Genomic DNA, 23,033 nt, shown 5'->3' on the forward strand with positions numbered 1-23,033 from the left:
ATGCAGCAAGTGACCCGGGGTGGCTGTGGGGAGCATCCCGGGATAACTGCAGCAAGCATCCCGGGATGACTATGAGGAGGAGCATCCTGCAGTGGCTGCAGCGAGCACCCCGGGATGCAGTGAGAACCTTGGGATGCTACTACAAGCATCTGGGTACAGCTGCACTGAGCATCTTGGGGGGCAGGGGCAGGCACCTCCGAAAGGTGCTGCTGCTCTTTTTTTGGGGGTGGTGGTTAAATAAGACGACCCTCCAGAAAATGGCCACTGGGAAAGAAAAAACCAGCTTACATTCTGGTTTTATTAATTTCTTTATTAAAGCCTGATACAGAAGTGGCTGGGGAGTGGAAGGAAAAAAAACCCCAAAGCTCGCAACATTTATTTCAGACACGTAATTAATAAAACTAAACCAACCCAAAGACAAGGCAGCGCCGCCCTGGGCATGGCTGCCCCCCGTCTGCTGTCCCCCGTGCTGATGGTGGGGTTCCCCTGCTCGAATTTATGCAAAAAGAAGCAAATTTGCAACCTGCTGAGGTGCTGTGCCCTGGCTGGATCTGGCCCGTGGGTCTGACCAGGGCAGGGGCTGCCCTTGCAGAAGCAGGGGGATGCTCGGCCAGTTTGGGAGCAATCCCAGCAGAAATGGGGCAGGATGCACCCAGCAAGCAAGGGAAAAATCAAGGAAAAACTACATTGATTTAACTGAAATGCTAAAAACATAAAAAGGAATTATACTAACACTAATTCATCAGTTAAACGACGCGCTGGACTGGTCCATAGAGTTTAGGCCCTGACCAGGATCCTTTGAAATAAGCTTGTCTAGAAAATTGTAAATTTTTATATAGTTTCTCTCTAGTATATACACACACACGCACATGGCCCCCGCTGCCGGCAGGAGCACAATCAGCCTTTAGAAATAAATTACAAGCTCCCCCAAATGCTAGCATCAAATATACACATCATTCCTGGCACCTGCTTTTTTTTTTTTTTTTCTTCCCTCATTTTTTTCTTTTTTTAAGGTGCTTTTTCAGCCTTTTTTTTGATTTTTGTTTGGTTTTGAGTGAATCCTACTTGCGGAAGCGTCAGTGTAATTTTTTTGGGTATTTTTAGCATGATTATCTGAATTGCAAAAATATAAACCCCCTCACTGGACTGTTTACATCCTGACCCTGTGAGCTGCTGCGGGCGGCCGTGCGCGCAGTGGAGCAGCAGGGATGCTCTCGCTGGGGCAAATGATGGAGGAAGGGGGGAAAAGGGCTCTGTGGGGCAAAAGGTCTGTCCCAGCTCATGCTCGTTAGCACTGGAAGTTCATCTGGGGAATAGTGGCTGGGCAGGGGGGGTTCCCCAGGGGAGGCAGCAGGGCTGGGGGCAATCTCCATTCCCTCCTACATCACCCTGTCCCTGCCTTGTGCCTCCCTCCAGGCTTGGGTGTCTTCCTCCAGCTCCTTCCCACGCTCGGTCCCAGTCACGGCTCTGGGGTGGCCTTGGGGACAGGATGGTGACACGGGGCACGGGCCATCCTGCCCTGCCATGGGGTGGGGGATGGCCCACGGGACCCCCCCAGCCCAGGCAGCGTCTTCCCCAGTGGGTAGCAAAGTGTGCGTGAGATCACACCATCCAAAACATTTTTTTAAAAAAAGATTTAAAAAAGGGAAAAAAACAAAAAGGCCCCATTTGCAGGGTGTGCAGGTGGGGACGGGGGCTCTGGGGCTGTGTCCCCAAGGTCTCCTCCATTGCCCAGCAGCCCCAGGATGGCAGCAGCAGAGCTCTAAGTGGGTGTGGGGGGCTGGGGGGGCATGGGGCCAGCTGGGGGGTGGGCGGCAGCCAGCCCTTAGCTGGGCATCTGCACCTCGTCGTACACATCTGTGCCCTCCTCCTCTTCGAAGGTCACCACGGCATCGTCCGCATCCAGCTGGAGAGACAGGGGAGGGCATTAGGTGGGATGGGGATAGGGACACAGATGAAGATGAGGATGAGGATGGGGAAAGGGACACAGATGGGGATGGGGACAGGGATGGGTGCAGGGACAGGGACAGTGCTGTGGTGCTCCCGGCCTGTGCTGGGGCTACGTACACATTTGAGCTCGACTTCGTGGAAGATCTTGGGCAGCAGAAGGCGCCGCAGGGGCACAGTGAGGATGAGGACGAAGGGTAGCGCCAGCGAGGCCGGGGTGGACTTCACCACCCACAGCAGCACAAGGACGATGATTTGGGTGACGGTGAAGAGGTGCATCCGCAAAGTCTTCACCTGTGGGACGAGGAGCCCAGTGGGGTCAGGGTGGTGGATCCAGCACCCCCCACCCTTCCTGGGGTGGCCCAAAGAGCCCAGCAAAGGTCAGCATCCAGCTCTCTGGGGAGCCCCAAGCAATTGCAGGCGGCACCATGGGGTGCCACAGCCCAGGACACCCCCAAGCCCACAGCCACCCGGCCAGGTGATAGAGGGCTCACTCACCCGGGTGACGTAGGGCTCCTTAGGGTGGTACTTGGGTGGCATCAGCAAGAGCAGGATGCGGTCAAAGAGCTGGATGCCAAAGAGGGAGGTGACACCCATGTAGAGGAAGATGCCAAAGAGCACGGCCAGCGGGATGTACTTCAGGATGGGCTCCATGAGGATGGAGACGCCTGTGGTGGACAAGGAGAGGTTGGAGAGAATCCCCAGGGGCACCTGCCCTCGCCACCCGCATTGGGGGGCACCTCCCCAGCTCACCGATGAGCACAGCCACGAAGAAGCCGCTGACACGCTGTTCCTTGACCTCCAGGATCTGGGCCTTCTCGCTGGCAGCGGAGGTCTTGCTCATGACGGTGAGGGCATTGGCATGGGTGATGGTGCGGACGGTGGTGGCACTGAGCCAGGGCATGCCGAAGAGGGCGGCCAGCCCCCCCATGACCACAATCAGCAGCAGGTCCAGGTGGAAGCCAGAGCCCTTCACCAGCTTCCTCTCAGGCTTGCTGACAATGAGGCTGCCGGAGACAGGGAGGATGAGTTGGTGACACAGCACCCTGGGGAAGTCCTCTCCATCCCTGTCCCACCCTGCGGCCCTCCCCATACCCCCCTGGTCCTCACGTGGTAATCTGTGTCTCGAGGAAGATGAGGATGAAGACCAGGAGGGCAGGCACCATGGTGGCAAACATCATCCAGATGGGGAAGGGGCTGTTATTCCCCAAGGGGTGGATAAACCAGCTCCGGGCAGACGCGTTGGTGACCTCCAGCCCTTTGGGGACCTTCAGTTTCTGGATGGGAGAAGAGATGAGGGGGTGAGGGGACGAGGATGGGGCATTGGGACAAGCACCTGGCTCCATGTCCCCTTGTCACAGACACCCGTGTCCCCCCAGCCCTGCCCTTCCGCTGCTCCCGGACCTGCGTGTACGTGTCCTTGATGAAGAAGTCGACTAGCGCCATGACAAAGATGGAAATGGGCACCCCGAAGTCCCCGATCAAACGCCGGATCTGTGGGGACACCATGACCATGTTAAATGCAGACACCTGTGCCCCCACCCAGCTGAGGGGTCCACCCACCAGCTCTAGCAAAGAACTCTGCAGGAACATGCAATGAGTTTGCACGGTCTCAGCCAGCCCCTTCAGGAACCCGCACCCGCTGAGCCCCCGTGCTGCCCCCAGCACTGCCCCCGGGCCCAGTGCGGTGGGGGGGATGCCACTGTGCCCCCGCCTCCTCACTTTGCCAGGCAGGAAGGAGCTGTTCTTGAACTTGCGGAGGAAGAAGGCCAGGAAGAAGGTGCCAGCCATGAGGACGAGGGACAGCAGTGCCGTGTTGGGCTCTGGCACGTGGGGCTGGACCGTGGCCTGCACATTGTAATGCCGCTGTAGCGGATGATTCTGGAAGATCTGGGGAAGGAAGGGGAGAAGGTCAGTGACGATGGGATCCCTGCTAGCGGGTAGGGATGGGGGATGCCCCTGCACCCCCCCTGCCATGCTGGGAGCCCCACAGCACCATCCCGGCAGGGTGTGTGCCAGGGTGGCCAGCGAGACTGGGAGCTTGGCACAGAGTGAGCGGGGGGTTATTTTTAGGCTTGGTTTTCTCCATGCTCCTTTGGAAATGGGACTGGACAGGGACTGGGTGGCACAGTGGGGACGGACAAGCATGGCCCCACTGAGGACCATGCATCACCCAGGGTGTTTGGGGCTGTGCCAAGCTCATAGAGGGGTGCACAGGGGCACCCCGGTGTGATAGGGGTCCAAGAGTGATGGGGCATGCGTCCTGCGTGTCATCTCTCCAGCACCAGACATGTCCCAGCAGGCACCCAGTGACACCAGCCCATTGCTGCTGGCCAACTGGGGAGGGTCTGAGCCAGGGGATGGGGGAAGAAGTTGGGGCTCCCCAGGCAGGTGCTGGACAAGGACCATGTTTTCTGCAGCCCAGGTGGGACATCTGCCCAGGCTTCACCTCCCTGCCCCAAAATCCCCCTGCAGAGAGAAGCATGAGCTGGGAAACACCTGGGAAAGGGAGATGGGCTGCATCCCTCGCCTGCATCCAGCTCATTTCTATGGAAACTTGGGTGATGACCACAATCTGCAGCTCCCCCTTTCCCTGATGCGGGACCCCTGTGCCCCTCACCGTGACAAGCTTGGAGAAGGTCTCGTAGATGAAGATGAGGGAGATGAGGAAGGAGAAGATCTCCTGGGTGTAGCGGGACAGGTAGCGCACCAGGAAGCTGCCCTCGCAGGCCACCACCACCAGCACCAGCAGGATCATCCAGAAGCCGATCCAGACCCGGCCCACGATGTACTCTATGCCATTGTTGCTGCAGAACTGGGGAGCCAGAGGGCACAGCCCCATCAGGCCCCTGAAGCCCCCAGCATGCGCACCCATGTGGGCTGGACCCCTGGGTCCCACGGTGGCCCTGTGCCTACTGCCCAGGGCTGGGGGGTGCTGGGATGAGGATAGTGGTACCTTGGTGTGGCAAGGCACCCCCTGCCTGGCAGCACCCACGTGGTGCCAGCTATTTGGCATCACCCACACGGTGTCACACACCTCGCATCATACCTGTGCCAGCACCCGCATGGCTCTATCTGCATGATGTCACCCATGTGCCACCACCCACGTAGCAGCACCACCCATGTGCCATCCCACCAGTGCCACCCTGCATCTGGCATCATCCCTCTGCCATCCCACATGTGGCAGCACCCACATGACATCCCCTTGTGGCAGCACCCTGTGCCTCTGCCAGGGCTGCTGGGGGCAATGTGAGCCTGCTGTGGGGACCACTGGTGGCTGGGGGGGGCACCCAGGGGCACAGGGGGGCACCCACCGAGTAGAAGGCTTCCTCAAAGACGAGGAGGGGCCCTGAAAAGCCAACGACAAGCAGGGGCTGAGCGCTGAAGAAGCTGAAGAGGACGCACTGCACGCAGGTGGAGATGAGCAGCTCCGACACCCCCATCATGCCTTTGGTCTTCTCACCTGGGGGGGAGCAGAGCCGGTGGGTGCTGGGGGGGATGACACAGCTCTGTGTCCCACCATCCCATACCCCTCGGCACCAGGATTAGGGCACGCAATCCCCGCGCCAGGAGCATCCCCAGGGGATGGTGCTGCAGGTGGTTGCACCCCACTCCCCCAGCCCCATGCCCAGTTGGGGCATGTCCCCGTCCCCTGGCGTGTCCCCAGCTTGTCCCCTCATTACTCAGTAAGCCTCCAAAGGTGATAGCAGGTGACAGTGCGGCGAAGTAGATGAAGATGATGGCAGCCAGGCACTGGGGGCTGAAGGCATCTTTGATGTCGCTGAGATACTTGGGGTACCGGCGGCAGATGTCCCGCACCAGCCCCCCAAAAGGTTTCCCCGTCCTGCGCAGGGGGTCGTCGTCCTCTGCTGGTGGTGCCTCCGCCCCTGGGGACACAAGCAGGTGGCCATGGGGGGACCCTGTGTGCAAGGTGGGGTCCCCGCCAACCATGGTGAAGGGGGATCCTGGGGGGGCCGGGGTGGTCCCTGCCTTACATGGGCCTTTTGGAACGTCCTTGTGCAGCGCCTTCTTGGGGGGCTGGTAGCGGCGGCGGAGCAGGTCCTGCTGCAGCGGCACCAGGCTGCGCAGCAGCTGCTCGTTGGGGGTCTCGGTGGGTGGCAGGACGATGCTGGCCTCCAGGAAGTCCTCCACCCCCTGCAGCAGGTCCTGGCGGCCCTCAGCCAGGTAGGCGTCCCGGCGAAAGACCTACGAGGTGGCCCGGGCACAGATGTTCAGCTGTCTCCGGCACCCTTGGGTGCTTCTGGGCACCCACCCGGCCCCTGAGCATGCCCATGGGGATGGGGCATCATGGGGATGCGAGGGCATGAGGATGAGGGGGTGCATGGGGATAAGGGGGGTCATGGGACACAGGACCACAGGAGTGTGGGGACATGGTTGCCTGGACACACAAGGACAAGGGGACAATTGACTTCAGGGGCGTGGGCACATGGGGATACAGGTGCATGGGGACATGGGAGCACGGGGCCACAGAAGTGTGGGGACAGGGATGCATATGGACAGATTGAAGGGGGTGCATGTGGACATGGAGACACGGGGACAGGGGTGCATGAGGACATGGAGGCCCAGAGGCATGGGGACACAGACAGGAACATGGCACAGGGGACGAGCCCTGTTAGAGGGTGCAGCCCCAGGGATGGGGCCTTTGGGGGGCTCAGGGGGCCTGGCTCCCCAGACGGCAGTGCTGGTGGCAGTGACAGTGCTGGTGGCGATGTGGGCAAGCCGTACCCTCTCGGACATCATGGTGGCGACAGCACGGCCAATCTCGTGGTAGCTGATGTGGGGGCTGTCGGGGCCCAGGACGACGAAGAGGAAGCGCACGGGTAGGGGCACATCGAGGACAGCATCCAGCATCACTGCGTCCTTCAGGCGCACAAAGGCCAGCGTTGGCTGCTCCAGGAAGGCTGCGCAGCCTGGGGGGGATGATGGGACGGGACAAGGGTCACAGGGGGCCAAGCACAGGGACATGGGGCACAGGGACACAGAGCACAGGGACACAGGAGTACAGAAACATGGAGACACTGAAACATGGGGATGTCAGGACATGGAGACATCAGGATATGGAGACAAGGTGACAGAGAGGCATGGGGGTGCGGGGGGACACGGGGAATAGAATGGGTGCACAAAGACATGAGGACACTGAGGCATATGGACACACGGACACTGGGCACAGGGACATGGGGACACAGGGATAGATGGGCATGGAGCACAGGGACATTGGGGCATAGGGGCACAGGGAACATGAGGACTTGGGAGCACAGAGGAGTGAAGAAATGGGACATGAGGACAAGGGACACGGGGCCAGAGAGCAGCACTGAGCGGCAGCAGGTGGCGGCAAGGGCTGAGGATGAGGAAAGTCAAAAAAGGCACAAGAAATGCAGCGAGTGAGTGAGCAAGCAGGCAGCGACAGGCAGGCGCCAAAGCTCCCCCTGCTCACCCCAGCCCCGCACCCACCGCCCTGACCCCACACCCGCCTCTGCACTGACCACTCACCCACAAGGACCAGCGTGGCCTCAGCATCCTTGGGGACCTTCTCGGGGAGCTGCGGTTTCGTGGCCCCACTCGGGCTCTGTTGCAGGCAGACGAATGGCAGGAATCAGGCAGCTGACCCTGGTGGCTGTCCCCTGCATGTCCCCCTCTGTCCCCTGCATGTCCCCCTCTGTCCCTTGCATGTCCCTCTCTGTCCCCTGCAAGCCTGGCTCCCTCGCTACCACCTCTGCACTGTCCCATGGCAGTGCCTCCCCTGCATGCACGTGTGCACATGTATGTGTGTGTGCATGTGCCTGCAAGTGTGAAGGTATATGCATGCATGTGTGCACATGTGTGTAAGGGTGAGAGAAAGCGGTGTGCGTGGGAGTTTGGGGGGTTGCCTGTGCCCATGCATTTCTGCATGCTCATGCCCATGTGAGTGCATGTGGATAGGTGTGCAAATGTGCATGGGTGTGTGTCAGTGGGTGTGTGCACTCCCCAGGGGTCCCTGTGAAAACCCACTTGCCGTGCAGCTGCCTGGTGTGCGCACCTGCGTGTACCAGGGGGTGTGTGCACACATCGCCGCGTGCACGTGTGCACCTCTCAGCTGCCCTCCCCACACCCTGGCCGGACCCAGCACTCCCGACCCTGTGCCCCGGTGCCCCCCTGCTCCCCGCCACAGCCCCGTTCCCACTCACCTGCTTGGCCCCGGGCAGCCTGCGCATTTCCAGGGGCTGCTGCAGCAGCGGCTGCTCAGTCTCTGCCTGGCCCATGCCCGAGCGCTGCAGCTGTGCCCGCAGCAGGGTCCCGACTGACTCCACCTCGTCGGGGTGTCTAGAGCAGAGAGGTGGGTGTGTGATAGATGGGCCAGAGACATTGATGCCCCCTAAACCACCCCCAGCCCTAGGGGTGCGCAGGGACCCCCAAGCCAGGCTGGGAGGCAAAGCCAAGCTGTGCAGAGGCTTTTCCACCCTGTGCCAGGCTCCAGTGGGACTCACTGGGGCTGGACCCAGCGGAGCCTGGGGTCCCCCCACGGGGCTGCCAGCCCTGGCCGTACTTGTGCTTCAGCAGCAGCATCCTCAGGATGGCCTCCTGGTCCTGCGGCTTGATCTGCCCCTCGTAGATCATCTGGTCGATGAGGACATGGGCAATGGCCGCCAGCGACTTGGCTGCCACATCAACAAGGACAGCACCTGTGGGGACAGCACCGTCACGGGCTGGCTGACATGGGGTCTCCACCACCACCCTGGCCCCAGCTGACACCCCCACCTTTGGCCAAAGCCCGTCGGACCTCCAGGAGGCTGTGGTAGGTCAGGAAGGAGAGATGGGGCTGGCCCCAGTGCCCAGCTTCCTTGAAGTCCTCCTCCAGCTGGAGCCAGTGGCTGGCCTCCATCCAGCACAGCTCCTTCGTGCTGTCCATGACCAGCTCATGCAGCTCCACATAGACCTGCAGCCAGAGTCGGGGGGGTCCAGGGTCTCTCTGGATGCACCAGGGACCCCCAGTAGACACAGAGCTGTGGCTCCCGTGCCAGCATCCCCACTTGCCCTGGTGTCCCCAGGTGAGGCCAGTCCCCAGGTGGCCACAGTCCAGCTGCTCCTCAGAATGGAGGGAGTGGGGGTCCCTGGGGCAGAACCTACCTCATGGGTGTCCTGCTGGGACAAGAGCGTCCTGCTCCCTGCCGCCTCCACATCCACATCAGTCACTGATGGAGCTGTGAGCGGAGCCACCAACACATTAGCTGGTCCCTGCCCCAGCCCAGACCCTCCCGGGGTCTGTTGGAAGCATCTGCCTCCCATCACCCTCATCCCAGACCCACCTGGGGTTGCCTGGATGTGTCCCCTGCTCCATCACCCTCATCCCAGACCCACCTGGGGTTGCCTGGATGTGTCCCCAGCTCCACCACCCCCACCCCAGACCTGGATGGGACTTGCTGGACCTGTCCCACACCAATTGCCCCATCCCAGACCCAGCTGGGGTTTGCTGGATGTGTCCCTCCATCACCCCCCTGCCCCACCAGTGCCCACCTCCAGCCCCTTGCATACCTGCAGCCCGGCTCCTGGGGCAGGGTGACAGTCTGGGGACATCCCCAGGGCCAGGGTGAGGATGGGGCTCATGGCCACGCTCTGCCCTGCCACCCGGCCACTGGCACAACCCTGACCGCAGCACCAAGCACTGCCCCTTGCACTGGGATGGGAATAGCACATCCCCAGCCAGCCAGACCCCAGGAGCTCGAGGTGTCCCTGTCCCTGTTCTCCACCTACCTGCAGCCCCCCTGTGCTCCGCACGACCCCACAAGCTCTGGTCCTATAAAGCTGGGGCTGAGCCCCACACCCCGTGGCCGCCCTGTGTGCACCGTAAATCCCAGAGCACTTTGCCTTTGCTGACAGTAAACACCAGCGCGGCTCCTGCCCGCCCGTGGCAACCCGGCGCTGGGGACAGGCTCACCCTGTCCCCCTCTGCCCTCACTGGGGACCACTGCAGTCCCCCTCCTGTCCCCAGCCAGGTCATCTGCCGGGGGGATGCTGCAAGACCTGCATCCCGCTCTGCCAGCTGAAGGATGCTGTGCCCGAGGGAGGGGGGATGGGGCGCGTGTTCCCCCTCGATGTCCCTGACAGCGTTGTCTGTGGCACGTGGGCACGAGCCTGTCCTTGTCCCGGCCTGCTGCCACCACCGCCAAGCCGCCCGGCGCCAACCAGCGTTCAGCCCCAAGTGGTTCTTGTCCTCACCCCAAACAAAGGCTTTATTTATCCTCAATCAGTGGGCAATTACGGGCAAGAGGCAGCGGTCACCCCGCAGTGTGCCCTGACGCCTGGGTGACGGTCACCCTGCGGAGGATGGGGATGAGAGTGGCAAAGCCAGGGTGGGTGGTGCGACGGAGGGCTTGGGGGGGCCGGGAAGCCAGGGCTGGGCTTTGTCCCCCGCTGCCCCTGCGGTCACTCACGCTGCCCTCCGCCACGGTGGCTCGCCTGTCCTGGGGGGGCCCCGGCCGCACGCCTCCTCCCATCCACGTCATAGTATCCCCGGCGGCCAGGCAAGTACTGGCTGCAAAACACACCCCACCAGGACGGGGACATCAGCGCTGGGCACCCATGGGTGCCAGCAGCTCCCCTTGCCGGTGCCAGCCGGGCAGGCGGGGCAGTGTCCAGCCCCCTCCCCGATTTGGGGGACTCACCACAGGGGCGTCAGCTCCTCGGCTCGGGCCCTCCACACGTGCAAGGGGGACGCGGTGCCGGTGCCGGCCCCTGTGCAGAACAGGTGGCAGCGTTACCCCCAACCTGCGTCACCCCGGATGGGGACCCGAAGGGCCTGGGTGCCAGGAGCCGGCACAGCCCAAACACCCCCTCGGGGTGGCAGCTCTGAATCAACAGAGCTTTGGGCAAGGGGATGCTCCAGGGCACGCATACCCCCTCAGACTCCCCTCACCTCCCGCTGCAGGGGCTCTTGGCCGTGGCCTCAAGGACCCCGGGTGTCCCCAAGCTTGGCCCCATCTCGGGCACCCACAGCCCTCATGCTGGAGGTGGCACCTCGCCAGCTCCAGGGCTTCAGCAAAGGGGGTCGCTACCTTTGAGCAATGCGATGCCGAGGGCTGCGTGTCCCTGCCTGGCTGCCCCAGGCTCTGAGTGAGCCCTGCTGCCTGTGCAACGCTGGCACCCATGCAGGTCTAGTGCTTGTGCAAGACTGGCACCCATGCAACATGTCTGTGCCATGCTGGTGCCCATGCAACATGTCTGTGCCATGCTGGCTGGCACCCATGCAACTGTAGTGCTTGTGCAAGACTGGCACTCATGCAACACATCTGTGCAAGGCTGGTGCCAATGCAACACATCTGTGCCATGCTGGCACCCATGCAACCTGGAACTGATGCAATGTGGGTGCCCATGCAGCACTGGCGCCCATGCAATGCTGGCACCTATACAACACCCACATCCATGCAATGCTGGTGCCTGTGTGACATGCCTCTGCCATGCTGGTACCCATGTGCAGCTGACACCCACAGAACTCTGGCACCCATGCAACATGTGACCTTGAACCACTGGTGACCCTGCAATGCTGGCACCCAGCCAGTGCCAGTTCCCATGCAACGCCGGTACCCATGCAATGCTGTCACCCATGTAACGCCATCACCCCTGCAACGCTGGTGCCCGTGCAATGCTGTCCCCCATGCAGTGCTGGTGCCCAAGTGTGTCCAGTGTCCCCTAGCACCTGAGGGCACTACTCACCGCTCATCTCCCCCAGCGATAGGCGGTAGCCCTTTATGCCGATATCCTCGTAGCCTTCAGGTTCCAGGGACCTCCTCATCCTCTCCTCATAGAGCTCCTGCAGGACAGAGAGAAGGGGGCTCAGTGGGGCGGGCACCCCCAGAACCTCACCGGGGCTGTGCCAGGGTGGGAGCAGGCTGGGTGCAGCAGCAGAGCCATGGCTTGGGGCCGGGTCTCCCTACCTGGCCGGGCACCTCCATGGCTCCGGGCTTGGCCCCCACTGCCACCTCGCTGCGTCCCAGCACTCAGCCCGGTGGCACCATTACCCGGCGCTCTGCGGCGTCGGGGCGGGCACAGAGGGAAAGGGAGAGAGCACATGTTAGGAGAGACCAGGGCAGTGCTCGGTGCCCCCTGGGACATGGAACTTGTCCCCTGGGCTGGGGCTGGGGTTGGATGCCAGAGCCGTTCCCGCAGCCCCCATCCGTGTAACCTGCTGGGTTACAGGCTGGGAGGTCCTGGGGCCGGGGGTCCCCAGGGAAGTGGTGCCCTGCCCTGCTGCCGGCCGGGATGGGAACAGACGTCAGGCGACGGTGAAGCCCTGGCAGCTTCCCACCGGGACACAACGTCCCTCCCTGGCCCACCCATGCCCACGCACACCCGCTGGTCCTGCCGTGCCCTGGGGTCAGGTCCTGCACAGACCCACACCCAGGGGTCAGGTCCCATACAGGCCCACACACATGGGGTGGGGTCCCATATAAACCCACACACGGGGCTGGGGTGAGTCCCAGATAGACCCATGCATGGGGGCTGGGGTCCCATATAAGCTCACACACGTGGGTGGGGTCGTATATAGACCCACCCACAGGGTCTGGGACACACACCGCAGTGGCCAGGCCCCCAGCGAGCCCCCGCAGACCCTGGCAGAGCGCTGGGCTGAGAAAGGGGAAACTGAGGCACAGCTGGGCTCACGGGGGCGTCCCAAAGCAGCACGGCACAAGCACCCCGCAGCACCCCAGGGTGTGCACCCGGCGGGGGCCCTGCTGCCCACCCCCCCCCCCAGCACCCAAAACCTCTGCAGCCCCCGGGGCGGTGGAGGGTTCCCGGAGGTGGGGGGGTGCAGCCTGCGCCCTCATTCCCCTCCCCTGCACCCCGCTGTGCCCCCGCCCGGGCTCCCCCCCCGCCCCCCCTGCAGCTGCCCCGGGGCTATGCCGGGGGACAACCGCCAGGGGGCGCCCTGCCCCCCCTCCCCCCCCCCCGCTCGCCGCCCCCCCCCGCCCCGGGGCAGCCCCGGAGGGACGCGGGCGTCCGAGCCCCCCGTAACTCCCCACCCCATAACACCCACCCACCCCGGTCTCCCCAGACCAGTCCTGCCCTGGGACCCCCAGATCCCCCTGCCCCAACCCACCGCAGGTACACCCCAGGCTGGGGGGATGGTGACCCCCGTTGCCCCCCTCGCCACCCCCTACCCAGAGACCCCATATGGGGGGTTCACAGGGGGGCTGCAAGGTCAGGGCGTGGGGGCTTTTGGAGGGGGGGACTAGCCCCCCCCTAGATCTCACCAGGGTGATGCAGGAGGTCGCTCCCGGCTGGGGGCCGGAGCCGGGGTGGGGTCACGAAGACCCCACTGGGGCCACGGGAGCCACGGCGGGGCCACGGGAACCACGGCGGGGCCACGGGAACCATGGCCGGCTCCGGACCCGGCCTCCTCCTTCCTGCCCCGCCTGGCCCCGCCAGTGCCGACGGCCCCCGGCCCCCCAGGCTGGCCTGTCTTGGGCCCCCCCGGCCCCCCCAGCCCCGCCAGCGGCTCTTGCATCAGCCCGGTGCGCCGGGCTGCACCTCACTGATAACGCCCGGCTGGTGTCAGGCCCCATCCCGCTCCCCCCGCGGCCCCCCACGGCCCCCGCGGCACCCCGAGGCCAGGGTGAGGGGCCGGGGGGGCCGGGGGGCACCTTGCAGCCAGGTCACCCCAACCTGTCGAACCCACCCTGGCACCATATAGAGCCCATAGGTCCTGCAGCACATGTGCAATAGGGAGCCCCTGGCTCCAGCCCCAGACATCTCACACACGATGTAGGGCACATCCTATATGATATCCCTCATGTGCACCGTATAGCGTGTGCACCTCCCACATCATGTACATGGTATGGAATCCATAACTCCTACACCATACACCTCCCATGTGCAATATAGAGCCCCTATCTCCTACACTATGTAGCCAACACGCTCGGTATAGAGCCCATACCTCCCACACCGTGCAGCTAGCATGACAGGATGGGGCTCACGCCTCCTATGCCATATATCCAGCTTGGCTCCATGTAGAGCCTGTACCTCCCAAAGCACATATTGCACACACTCAGCATGGAGCCCATACCTCCCACACCATCCACACAGTGTGGCTTGGTGCAGGACCTCCCACTCACAGCAGATGCTCAGTATGGAGCCCATACATCCCACGCCATCCATGCAGCGTGGCTCAGCTCCCTCCTGCAGCAGGTGCAGTATGGAGCCCATACATCCCACGCCATCCATGCAGCGTGGCTCAGCTCCCTCCTGCAGCAGGTGCAGTATGGAGCCCATACATCCCACGCCATCCATGCAGCGTGGCTCAGCTCCCTCCTGCAGCAGGTGCAGTATGGAGCCCATACATCCCACGCCATCCATGCAGCGTGGCTCAGCTCCCTCCTGCAGCAGGTGCAGTATGGAGCCCATACATCCCACGCCATCCATGCAGCGTGGCTCAGCTCCCTCCTGCAGCAGGTGCAGTATGGAGCCCATACATCCCACGCCATCCATGCAGCGTGGCTCAGCTCCCTCCTGCAGCAGGTGCAGTATGGAGCCCATACATCCCACGCCATCCATGCAGCGTGGCTCAGCTCCCTCCTGCAGCAGGTGCAGTATGGAGCCCATACATCCCACGCCATCCATGCAGCGTGGCTCAGCTCCCTCCTGCAGCAGGTGCAGTATGGAGCCCATACATCCCACGCCATCCATGCAGCGTGGCTCAGCTCCCTCCTGCAGCAGGTACCCAGCATGGCTCAGTATGGAGCCCATACCCTCCTGGCTCACAGCACCTCCCACCCCAGCACACCCCACTGACAACCCCACAGACCCCACCCCACACTGTGGGCACCCCGGGCTGCTCCCCCAGCCCCGCCTGGCCCTTCCATCCCCCACCCACCCTGTTGCCCACTCCCAGCACCCAGGAGGACCCCACGCCGCCCCTGCCCCCGCACCTACCCTGGGGGTGGCTCCGCGACGCCCCTGCCCTCGTCGCCAGCACCTGCCCCAGCTCTGCCTGCTGCTGCCCGCGGGGAAAGAGCTGCACGGCACAGGGGTGCGCACCCAAATGCCCTGAGTCACGCTCACCTCCCTAATCTCCCCCCCCTTGGGCTCACCCGGCCCCCCCGGGGCCCCCTGTAAACAAGGTTATCGGGGTGCAACATCTTGCAGCGTGGAGGCTGCACCCTGCCTGCTGCCTGCTGCGCCCTGCGGCCCTCCCCAGCCGCTCGCTCTGCCCCAGCCTGGCCATGCCATGCTCCCGGAGCCCCCCCCGCTACACCACCCCCCTCCCCCTGCTATCTTGTTTATGAGCCTCCGGGTTTCCCTGTGGGGAATCCCCAGGAACCCTCCGGCTGTCCCCCTCCTTCACTTGGGATTGGGGTTTTCTTTTTTATATATTTTTTTTTTAAAGGGGGGGGGGTTCCTGGGGAGGTTCCCCTGGGGGAGAAGGCACGAGATAACAACAGGGTGGGGGGACGTGGCTGGGCTTCCCTCTGTCCCCCGGCATCCCAGTACCCTGGCTGCCCTGCAGGGAGGTGGTGGGGTGGGCACAGCTGCTGCAGTGCAGGGTGAGGGGGGGTGCACACGTGTGTGTGTGCATGCGTGAGTGCACATTTGTGTGACCATTTGTGTGTGCAGGCACATGTGTGCATGCGTGTGCGTGTGTGCCTGTATTTGCAATGCTCCTGAAGTGCTCTGCACACCCCAGGGTGCAAGAGCAAGGACAAGGGTGAGGTGAGCAAGCCTTGCACACCAGCCCCCCCAGGGCTCAGGGACAGCTGGGGAGGGCTACCCCAGCTGGGGGCCATGGCAGGTCCGTCCCATATGCTGGGGACCTTGTTGGCACCCGGTGCAGGGCAGGAGGGGCGATAGCCACGGGCTGGGTGCTCCGATAACAGCCCCCGGCGTTATCTGGGTGCTGCCAAGGGCCCCCCTCCCTGCAGCAGCCCTGGGGATTTTGGGGGTCCCTCCTGCCCCAGGGTACCCTGCTGCCCCCCAGCTGGGCACTCTGGGCTGAGTGCCCTTTGCAGGGGCAGAGGAGGGTGTGGGGTACCCTGGGGGGCACAAGGACGGGGGGGGCATGTCCCTGTGGGTTGTGGCGGGGGGGGTGTCCCTCTGCTCAGGGTGACTGATTTATCTGGGTGCTGTGGGGGGGATGTGGGTGCCTGTGGCATTCACACCCCCTCTGGGATTTCCCTGGCACATCAATGGGGAAACTGAGGCATGGTGCAAAAGCAGGTGCTGGGAGCATTGTGGGGCTCCCCCCTGGCACAGCCACCCCGCTGGGGGCTTGGACCCCCTCCACCCCTTTGCGTGGGGGTCCCCATGCCCCACAGACCCAGAGGTGATGCTCAGCATCCCCCAAACCAGCCACCCGGGGCAGGGTGGGGGGCAGCTCAGCTCAGCCCTGTGGGGGGTTCAAGGGCCCCCCCCAGTTACCCCGGGGGCTGCCCAGGGCCCGTCCAGAGCCTGCCCGCCCCGACGGGGTCCCCACCGGTGGCACGTCATGGTGAGAGGGGCTGGGCCCTGCAGGGAGGAGGCCCCCCCAGGGACTGCTGCCCCCCCGCTTCATCCCCGCTCTTTCTCCCCCATCCCCTCCCTCCCCAGGGGCGAGATTTGGGGGGGCCGGGGGCGGGGAGAGCACCGGGCCCCGCATCCCTTTTTTTTTTTTTTTTTTTTTTGGGGAGGGGGGGGGGCGGCGCACGGCCCGTCGGCGTGGGCATCGCGGGGGGCGGCGAGCGCAGCCTGCACGGCGCGGGGGGCCGCGGCGGCGCGGGGGGGCCGCGGGGGAGGGGGGGCCGCGGGGGAGGGGGCATCGCCCGTGGCCGCGGCCCCGGGGCCGGCCCGGCGGGGCGCGCTGCGGCTGCCATGGCTCTGGGGCTCGCCAAGAAAGGCTCCTCCCGGAACATCGCCGTGGAGAGGAAAAACCTCATCACCGTCTGCAGGTGGGGGGGCACCCGAAATTGGGGGGGGGGCGGGGGGAGCGGGGAGGGAGAGGACCACCGCCGGTGGGGCTGGAGGAGGGGGGGTTGGGGGATGGGAGGGGGGTGGGAAGGAGGAGGGCTGGATGGGGGGTTCACCCCCCCCTCCCCCCCCCCCCCCCCCCCCCCCGGGGCCCCTTCACCCTAGGGGTGTGTGTTTAGTTGTTGCTGCAGTCGCTTTTGAAGGGGGGGTGTCAGATTTGGAGGGGAGGATGGGGGGGAGGAGGATGATGGGGATGCGGCGAAGCGGGGGGGCTGGGGAGCTGCGGGGCCGCGGGGCTGCGGGGCCGGGGGGGGGCAGGGTGGTTGGGCTGGGGGCGCTCTGGGGGGTGATGGCGGGGGGGGTGTGGGAGGGGTGTTGGGAACACAACGACAACATGGAGGCTCCCGGTGCCGGTGATGCGGGGGCAGCCGGGCCGGGCGCGGGTGGGGGGATGCTGGAGGGGCCGGGGGGGTGCTGGGGGCAGCGGGGCTCGGCTGGGGGGGGCTGGGGCAGGGACCCCCCAGCGGGTGGGGGGCCAAGGAAGTGACGTCAGGGCCCTGCTACGGGTGCAGGGATGAAGGGATGGAGGCGATCGGGATGGAGGATGAGAGTTGTCATGGAGACACCCAGCTGGACCAGGGCGGGGTGTGTGTGGCAGGGATGGGGATTAGGCGCTGGGGGCTGGTGGTCCTTCCCTGTCCCCAGCCCCCAAGTGTGGGGAAGGCATGAAGGCCCCCCAGCCCTGGTTAGGGGCTGTGATGGGACTTGGCCCCAGGGCTGCTGGGGGGGGCTACTGAGGCTGGGGGGCACCATGCCAGGGACCCCCAAGTCCTGCTGTTGGGGTCTGGGGGACCCCCAGAGCTCCTCACCGTGGCACGGGGCACCTCCAGACCCTGTTGTCATGACATGGGGACCCCCAGAGCTCCTCACGATGGCACGGGGCACCTCCAGACCCTGTTGTCATGACATGGGGACCCCCAGAGCTCCTCACGGTGGCACGGGGCACCTCCAGACATTGCTGTCATGACATGGGGACCCCCAGAGCTCCTCACCGTGGCACAGGGCACCTCCAGACCCTGTTGTCATGACATGGGGACCCCCAGAGCTCCTAACGGTGGCACGGGGCACCTCCAGACCCTGTTGTCATGACATGGGGACCCCCAGAGCTCCTCACGGTGGCACGGGGCACCTCCAGACATTGCTGTCATGACATGGGGACCCCCAGAGCTCCTCACCGTGGCACGGGGCACCTCCAGACATTGCTGTCATGACATGGGGACCCCCAGAGCTCCTCACCGTGGCACAGGGCACCTCCAGACCCTGTTGTCATGACATGGGGACCCCCAGAGCTCCTAACGGTGGCACGGGGCACCTCCAGACCCTGTTGTCATGACATGGGGACCCCCAGAGCTCCTCACCGTGGCACAGGGCACCTCCAGACCCTGTTGTCATGACATGGGGACCCCCAGAGCTCCTAACAGTGGCACGGGGCACCTCCAGACCCTGTTGTCATGACATGGGGACCCCCAGAGCTCCTCACCGTGGCACAGGGCACCTCCAGACCTCTCGTCCTGACACCAGGATGTCTCCAGACCTCACTGCCATGCCATGAGGCATTGCCAGACACCACTGCCATGATGAGGCACCTTCCACCTGCTGTCATGGGGACCCCCAGTCTCACCTTGCCCATGTGTGGCTGTGACCCACAGATGGGGCAACACCCCCCCCATGCAAACACCTGCCCCATGCCCTGCTGTCCTGCCGGGCTCAGCGGGTTTCGTGTCTTCAGCATCTCTGCGCCAAGCACGAGCGGCTGGGCGGAAGGGGAAGCCATCACCGCCCGCGCGCGGCCGGGGAGGAAGGGGGCCTTTGTTCGCCCTTCCTGGCCACTTGCACAGCGGGGCAGTGGCGGCCGCCCCAGCGGGCTCCCCGGGGACGTGGGGACACGGGGGTCAGCAAGCCGCAGCCCCCTTCCCCCTGCTGAGCTCCAAAGCCAACATCTGCGAAAGCATTTTGCTGTTGCTAAAACCTAACGTGTGCTGGGTGGCTGCTGGGTGCCCATCCCCTCCCACCCGTGATGCCCATCCCCACCAGGTTCTCAGTGAAGACCCTGCTGGAGAAATACACAGCAGAGCCCATCGACGACTCCTCTGAGGAGTTCGTTAACTTTGCCGCCATCCTCGAGCAGATCCTCAGCCACCGCTTTAAAGGTAATGGTGGCCCGTGGGGATGGGCGGCTGTGCAACCCCCGGCGCGTCCCTGTCCCCATCCCTGTGCCACACGGTGGATGGGGATGCATGTGTGCCTGTGCTGGCACCAGGGAGCATGGCCGGGCTCTGGCTTGGTGCTTGCCAGGCTGCTGGGGTCTGCTGGCACAGCAGCTCCCACCCGCAGCCCCTCGGTCCCCACAGGCCCAGTCAGCTGGTTCAGCTCGGATGGGCAGCGAGGCTTCTGGGACTACATCCGCCTGGCCTGCAGCAAGGTCCCCAACAACTGCGTCAGCAGCATCGAGAACATGGAGAACATCAGCACCTCCAGGGCCAAGGTCAGGAAGGTGCCAGCCCCAGCCCTGTCCCTGCCTCTGTCCCCGTCCCCATCCCCTTTCCTATTCCTGCCCTTGTTTCCATTCACACCTTGTCCCTGGCACATGGACCCATCCCCATCCCCATCCCCATCTCCATCCTTATCTCCATCCCATCTGTGTCCCCATCCCATCCTCATCTCATCCCATCCCCCATCCCCGTCCCCATTCTATCTCCATCCCACCACATCCCCATCCCTGTTCCCGTCCCCTCCCTGCCCCATCCCCATCCCTGGCACCCTGCCCTTGTGCAGCCCCACCTCACCCCACAGCACCCCCCAGGGTTACTGGGGTGAAACAGGAGCTGTGGGTCCCCACGGGGGGATAACGGGGCCCAAAGCAGCTCCCGGGTGGGGATCACCTGCCTGCCAGCACCCAGAGCCCCAGGGGCAGGCGGGGCATGGCGGGGGGCAGCTGAGGGTGGCACCCATCCTCGGGGCTGCCCCGCGGGGCCGTGCCTTGCAGGGCCGTGCCTGGATCCGCGTGGCGCTGATGGAGAAGCGCATGTCTGAGTACATCTCCACGGCCCTGCGGGACACACGGACCACCAGGTGAGCAGCTGGTGGCACGGCTGGCTGCGGCCATGCCTGCACCACCCCACGGTGCTACGGGTGTGGGGGTGCACAGGGTGGGTGCTGCGGCACGGTCTGGGCTGCCAGTGGGTGACCATGCAGCCGTGTTTTCCCCCACAGGCGGTTTTATGACGACGGGGCCATCATGCTGCGCGAGGAGTCCACAGTGCTGACGGGGATGCTCATCGGGCTCAGCGCCATTGACTTCAGGTAGTGGTGGGCAGCACAGTGGGATGGGGGCACCCTGCGTGGCCCCCCCACGGGCCACTGGGGCTGCCCTGACCCTCTTCTCCATCCGCCACTCAGCTTCTGCCTGAAGGGTGAGGTGATGGACGGTAAAACACCCGTGGTCATCGACTACACACCCTACCTGAAGTTCACGCAGAGGTAAGAGCCGGGGTGACCTCCTTGGGTTGGGGACCCCACTGTCTCTCCGGCACGTGCCAGCCCTGTGCCACAGTGCTGTCCCTGGTGAGCCCCTGTGCCCCCCAGCTACGACTATCTGAGTGAGGAGGAGGAGCGGGGCAGCGTGGAGAGCAGCACAAGTGAGGACAGTTCCCCTGAACACCCCTACCTGCCCCTGGTCACCGATGAGGACAGCTGGTACAACAAGTGGCGCAAGATGGAGCAGAAATTTCGCATCGTTTATGCCCAAAAGGTACTGGGAGCCAGGATGAGGCCATCTGGGTACCAGTCCCCCTGGGATGCTCCAGCCTGGAGCATCCCCCCACTGCATCCCCACTCCCGCAGCCCAGTGGTACTCGCAGCTGTGGTGTCCCAGCTCTCTCCTTGTCACGTTGGGTGGCCCTGGGGACATGGGGGGTTGGGGTGGTGGCACACTGCTGATGGCAGCTTCACACAGGGGTACCTGGAGGAGCTGGTGCGGCTGCGGGAGTCACAGCTGAAGGACCTGGAGGCAGAAAACAAGCGGCTGAAGCTACGCCTGGAGGAGGTGATGGTGCAGAACCAGCTGGAGAAGAGGGAGCTGGAGGGCGTCATCCTGGAGCTGCAGGAGCAGCTGTGAGTGGGGACATGCTGCCGGGCCTGGCTGGGCACGGTGGGTGGGGGGTCCCCGAAGCCTGGGTGTCCCATGGGCTCCGGGATGGGTAGTTGGTCCCCAGCACCCCACTGACTCTGAGGGGCAGGTGAGTGGTGGTCCCCGGTACCCCATACACTCTGTGGGGTGTGACGGGGTGGTGGGCTCCCAGTGCCTGAGTGCCCCATATGCCCTGTGGGGGACACAGCGGCTCCCCAGTGTCCCATATGTCCTGTAGGACACGGTGGGTCCCTACCCCACACGTCCCGTGGGCCATGTCGCCTGGCAGGTCCCCAGCACTGGTGGCTGTGCCAGGTGCTGAGCACCCACCTTTGCCGCAGGACGGGGCTGATCCCCTGCGAGAACCCGCAGCTGGCCCAGCTCTCCAAGGAGATGGTGACACCCTTGGTGAACCAGTGGCCATCGCTGGGGACCCTCAACGGCAATGAAAGCAGCTCAGACAGCAAGCTCTACCGGAGGTAACCCCCCCGTGGGGGGCAGAGCTGCCTCGACCTGCACCCAGCACCCTACCCCACCCCGGGGGGGGTCTGCCCCGGGCAGGGGACAGGGAGAAGGGCTGGCCCTAGCTGATGGGGCTGTCTCAACCCTGGGGGCCGCGGCGCGGGGGGCTCAGCGCCGTCCGTCCGCAGGCACAGCTTCGTGAGCACCGACCAGCTCTCGGCCGAGAACAGCCTCAGCTCCGACTCCCAGCGCCTGGGCGAGGGCAAGCGTGAAGGCGAGCCCTGGGGGCCCTTGGGTAAGCCCCCCCCACACGCACACCATAGGGTGCCCCACGGGGTTCAGTATGCCCCCCAACACGCACCCAGGCGTTTGGACCCCCCCAGCAGCCCCCTCCTCATGCTGGGGATGCTGTCCCAGCAGCACAAGGACACCCAGGTCCCTGTTGCAGAGGTGGTCCCTGTCCCCGTCCCCCCGCGGCAGGGCTGGGGTGTGATGCTTCAGCCCCCCGCGACGCCGGCCCCGCTCTGTGCCCGCAGGGAAGGACCCCACGCCCTCCATGCTGGGGCTCTGCGGCTCCCTGGCCTCCCTGCCCAGCTGCAAGTCCCTGGCCAGCCTCAAGTCCAACGAGTGCCTGGTGAGCGACAGCACCGAAGCCAGCCCGACCCGCAGCCCCAGCTGAGACCCCCGGCCCCCTCGCCGCCCCCCAGCCTGGCCGCTCGGCCCAGCGTCGTGGCGGAGGACTGACCACGCGTGTCCCCCCTCGCTGTCCTGGGACCGACGAGGGACTCGCCGCACCCACCAGGGAGGCTGGGGACGAGCATCCCTCTCCCCATCTTGACACCCCACGCCAGCCGCAACTCGGACCCCCAGCTGAAGACATGGACCCGTTGGGATGGGGGATGCTGGACTGGGACCCACATGAGCTGGGGCTGGGGGGCAAACTGTGCCATGGGGGGATGCAGGGAGTGATTGCTGCTGGGGAGCAAGGGAGGGGGCTCAGGGCCAAAACCCCTCCAGGGGTGAGGGTCCGGACACAGCCCCCTGCTCAGCCCAGGAGCACTGCTCTTCCCTCGGATGCCCACCCGGGCTTTGCGTGCCCTCTAGTGCCCAGCCTCCCCCCCCTGCCCCCCCCAGGCGCTGCAGGGGGGGCCTGTCCCTCCCTTTGGGGACCTGCTGGCCCTCCTTGCAGCAGCATCCTCACGACAGGGATAGGCTCCCCCCTCCCTTCTCCTTCCCATCCTCCCCTGGGTTTTGGGTTGTTTTGGGCGATTTTGGTTTTTAATTCAGCCCCACCTGCCTTGTTGGAGCGTAAGGAATCAATAAACGCAGCAAGCAGATCCAGCCTCCGTGAGCCCCCGGGCTGGGAGACACAAAGCTGAGGAACAGACCCCTTGTGCCTCCCCAGGGGGGGATGCTGGGGGGGGCACACAAGCAGCGAGCCTCCTCCAGCCCTGCCCCGAGAGCAGGGAGAGCACCCATGGGACACAGCCCGTCACCCAGGGAT

General features: G+C 64.5%; 3 protein-coding genes across 8 annotated transcripts; 2 read left to right on the plus strand and 1 right to left on the minus strand.

Annotated features, from left to right (window-relative positions):
• Positions 1 to 289: 289 nt before the first annotated feature.
• SLC4A1 (solute carrier family 4 member 1 (Diego blood group)) lies at positions 290 to 14,996 on the minus strand. Of its 6 annotated transcripts, XM_037410911.1 has the most exons (22): positions 14,872 to 14,996; positions 11,877 to 11,968; positions 11,656 to 11,752; positions 10,608 to 10,677; positions 10,377 to 10,477; positions 9,073 to 9,146; positions 8,704 to 8,881; positions 8,492 to 8,627; positions 8,133 to 8,268; positions 7,459 to 7,534; positions 6,694 to 6,878; positions 5,943 to 6,153; positions 5,631 to 5,834; positions 5,262 to 5,410; positions 4,568 to 4,762; positions 3,670 to 3,837; positions 3,352 to 3,441; positions 3,058 to 3,224; positions 2,701 to 2,954; positions 2,446 to 2,615; positions 2,068 to 2,241; positions 1,826 to 1,906 (listed from the first exon to the last, which is right to left on the minus strand). In XM_037410911.1, the coding sequence occupies exons 2-22, from the start codon at positions 11,892 to 11,894 to the stop codon at positions 1,826 to 1,828; spliced, it is 2,934 nt and encodes a 977-aa protein (XP_037266808.1). In that variant the 5' UTR covers positions 11,895 to 11,968; positions 14,872 to 14,996. The 6 variants fall into 6 exon arrangements, with proteins under 6 accessions (XP_037266806.1, XP_037266808.1, XP_037266807.1 ...); XM_037410909.1 differs by having other exon boundaries at positions 290 to 1,906; positions 5,631 to 6,153; XM_037410910.1 differs by lacking the exon at positions 11,877 to 11,968 and having other exon boundaries at positions 5,631 to 6,153.
• Positions 13,411 to 14,745, plus strand: LOC119158693. Its single transcript, XM_037410915.1, has 2 exons — positions 13,411 to 14,589; positions 14,656 to 14,745. The coding sequence occupies exons 1-2, from the start codon at positions 13,993 to 13,995 to the stop codon at positions 14,728 to 14,730; spliced, it is 672 nt and encodes a 223-aa protein (XP_037266812.1). The 5' UTR covers positions 13,411 to 13,992; the 3' UTR covers positions 14,731 to 14,745.
• Positions 14,997 to 15,994: 998 nt separating the features above from the next.
• On the plus strand, positions 15,995 to 22,866 carry RUNDC3A (RUN domain containing 3A). Its single transcript, XM_037411492.1, has 12 exons — positions 15,995 to 16,002; positions 16,602 to 16,859; positions 18,973 to 19,088; positions 19,290 to 19,423; positions 19,925 to 20,010; positions 20,152 to 20,241; positions 20,338 to 20,418; positions 20,524 to 20,689; positions 20,894 to 21,051; positions 21,409 to 21,546; positions 21,718 to 21,824; positions 22,066 to 22,866. Exons 1-12 carry the CDS (start codon positions 15,995 to 15,997, stop codon positions 22,206 to 22,208), a joined length of 1,485 nt encoding a protein of 494 aa, XP_037267389.1. The 3' UTR covers positions 22,209 to 22,866.
• The last annotated feature ends 167 nt before the right edge of the window (positions 22,867 to 23,033 follow it).

This window comes from Falco rusticolus, chromosome 18 (genome assembly GCF_015220075.1).
Source record: "Falco rusticolus isolate bFalRus1 chromosome 18, bFalRus1.pri, whole genome shotgun sequence".
Taxonomy (NCBI): Eukaryota; Metazoa; Chordata; class Aves; order Falconiformes; family Falconidae; genus Falco; species Falco rusticolus.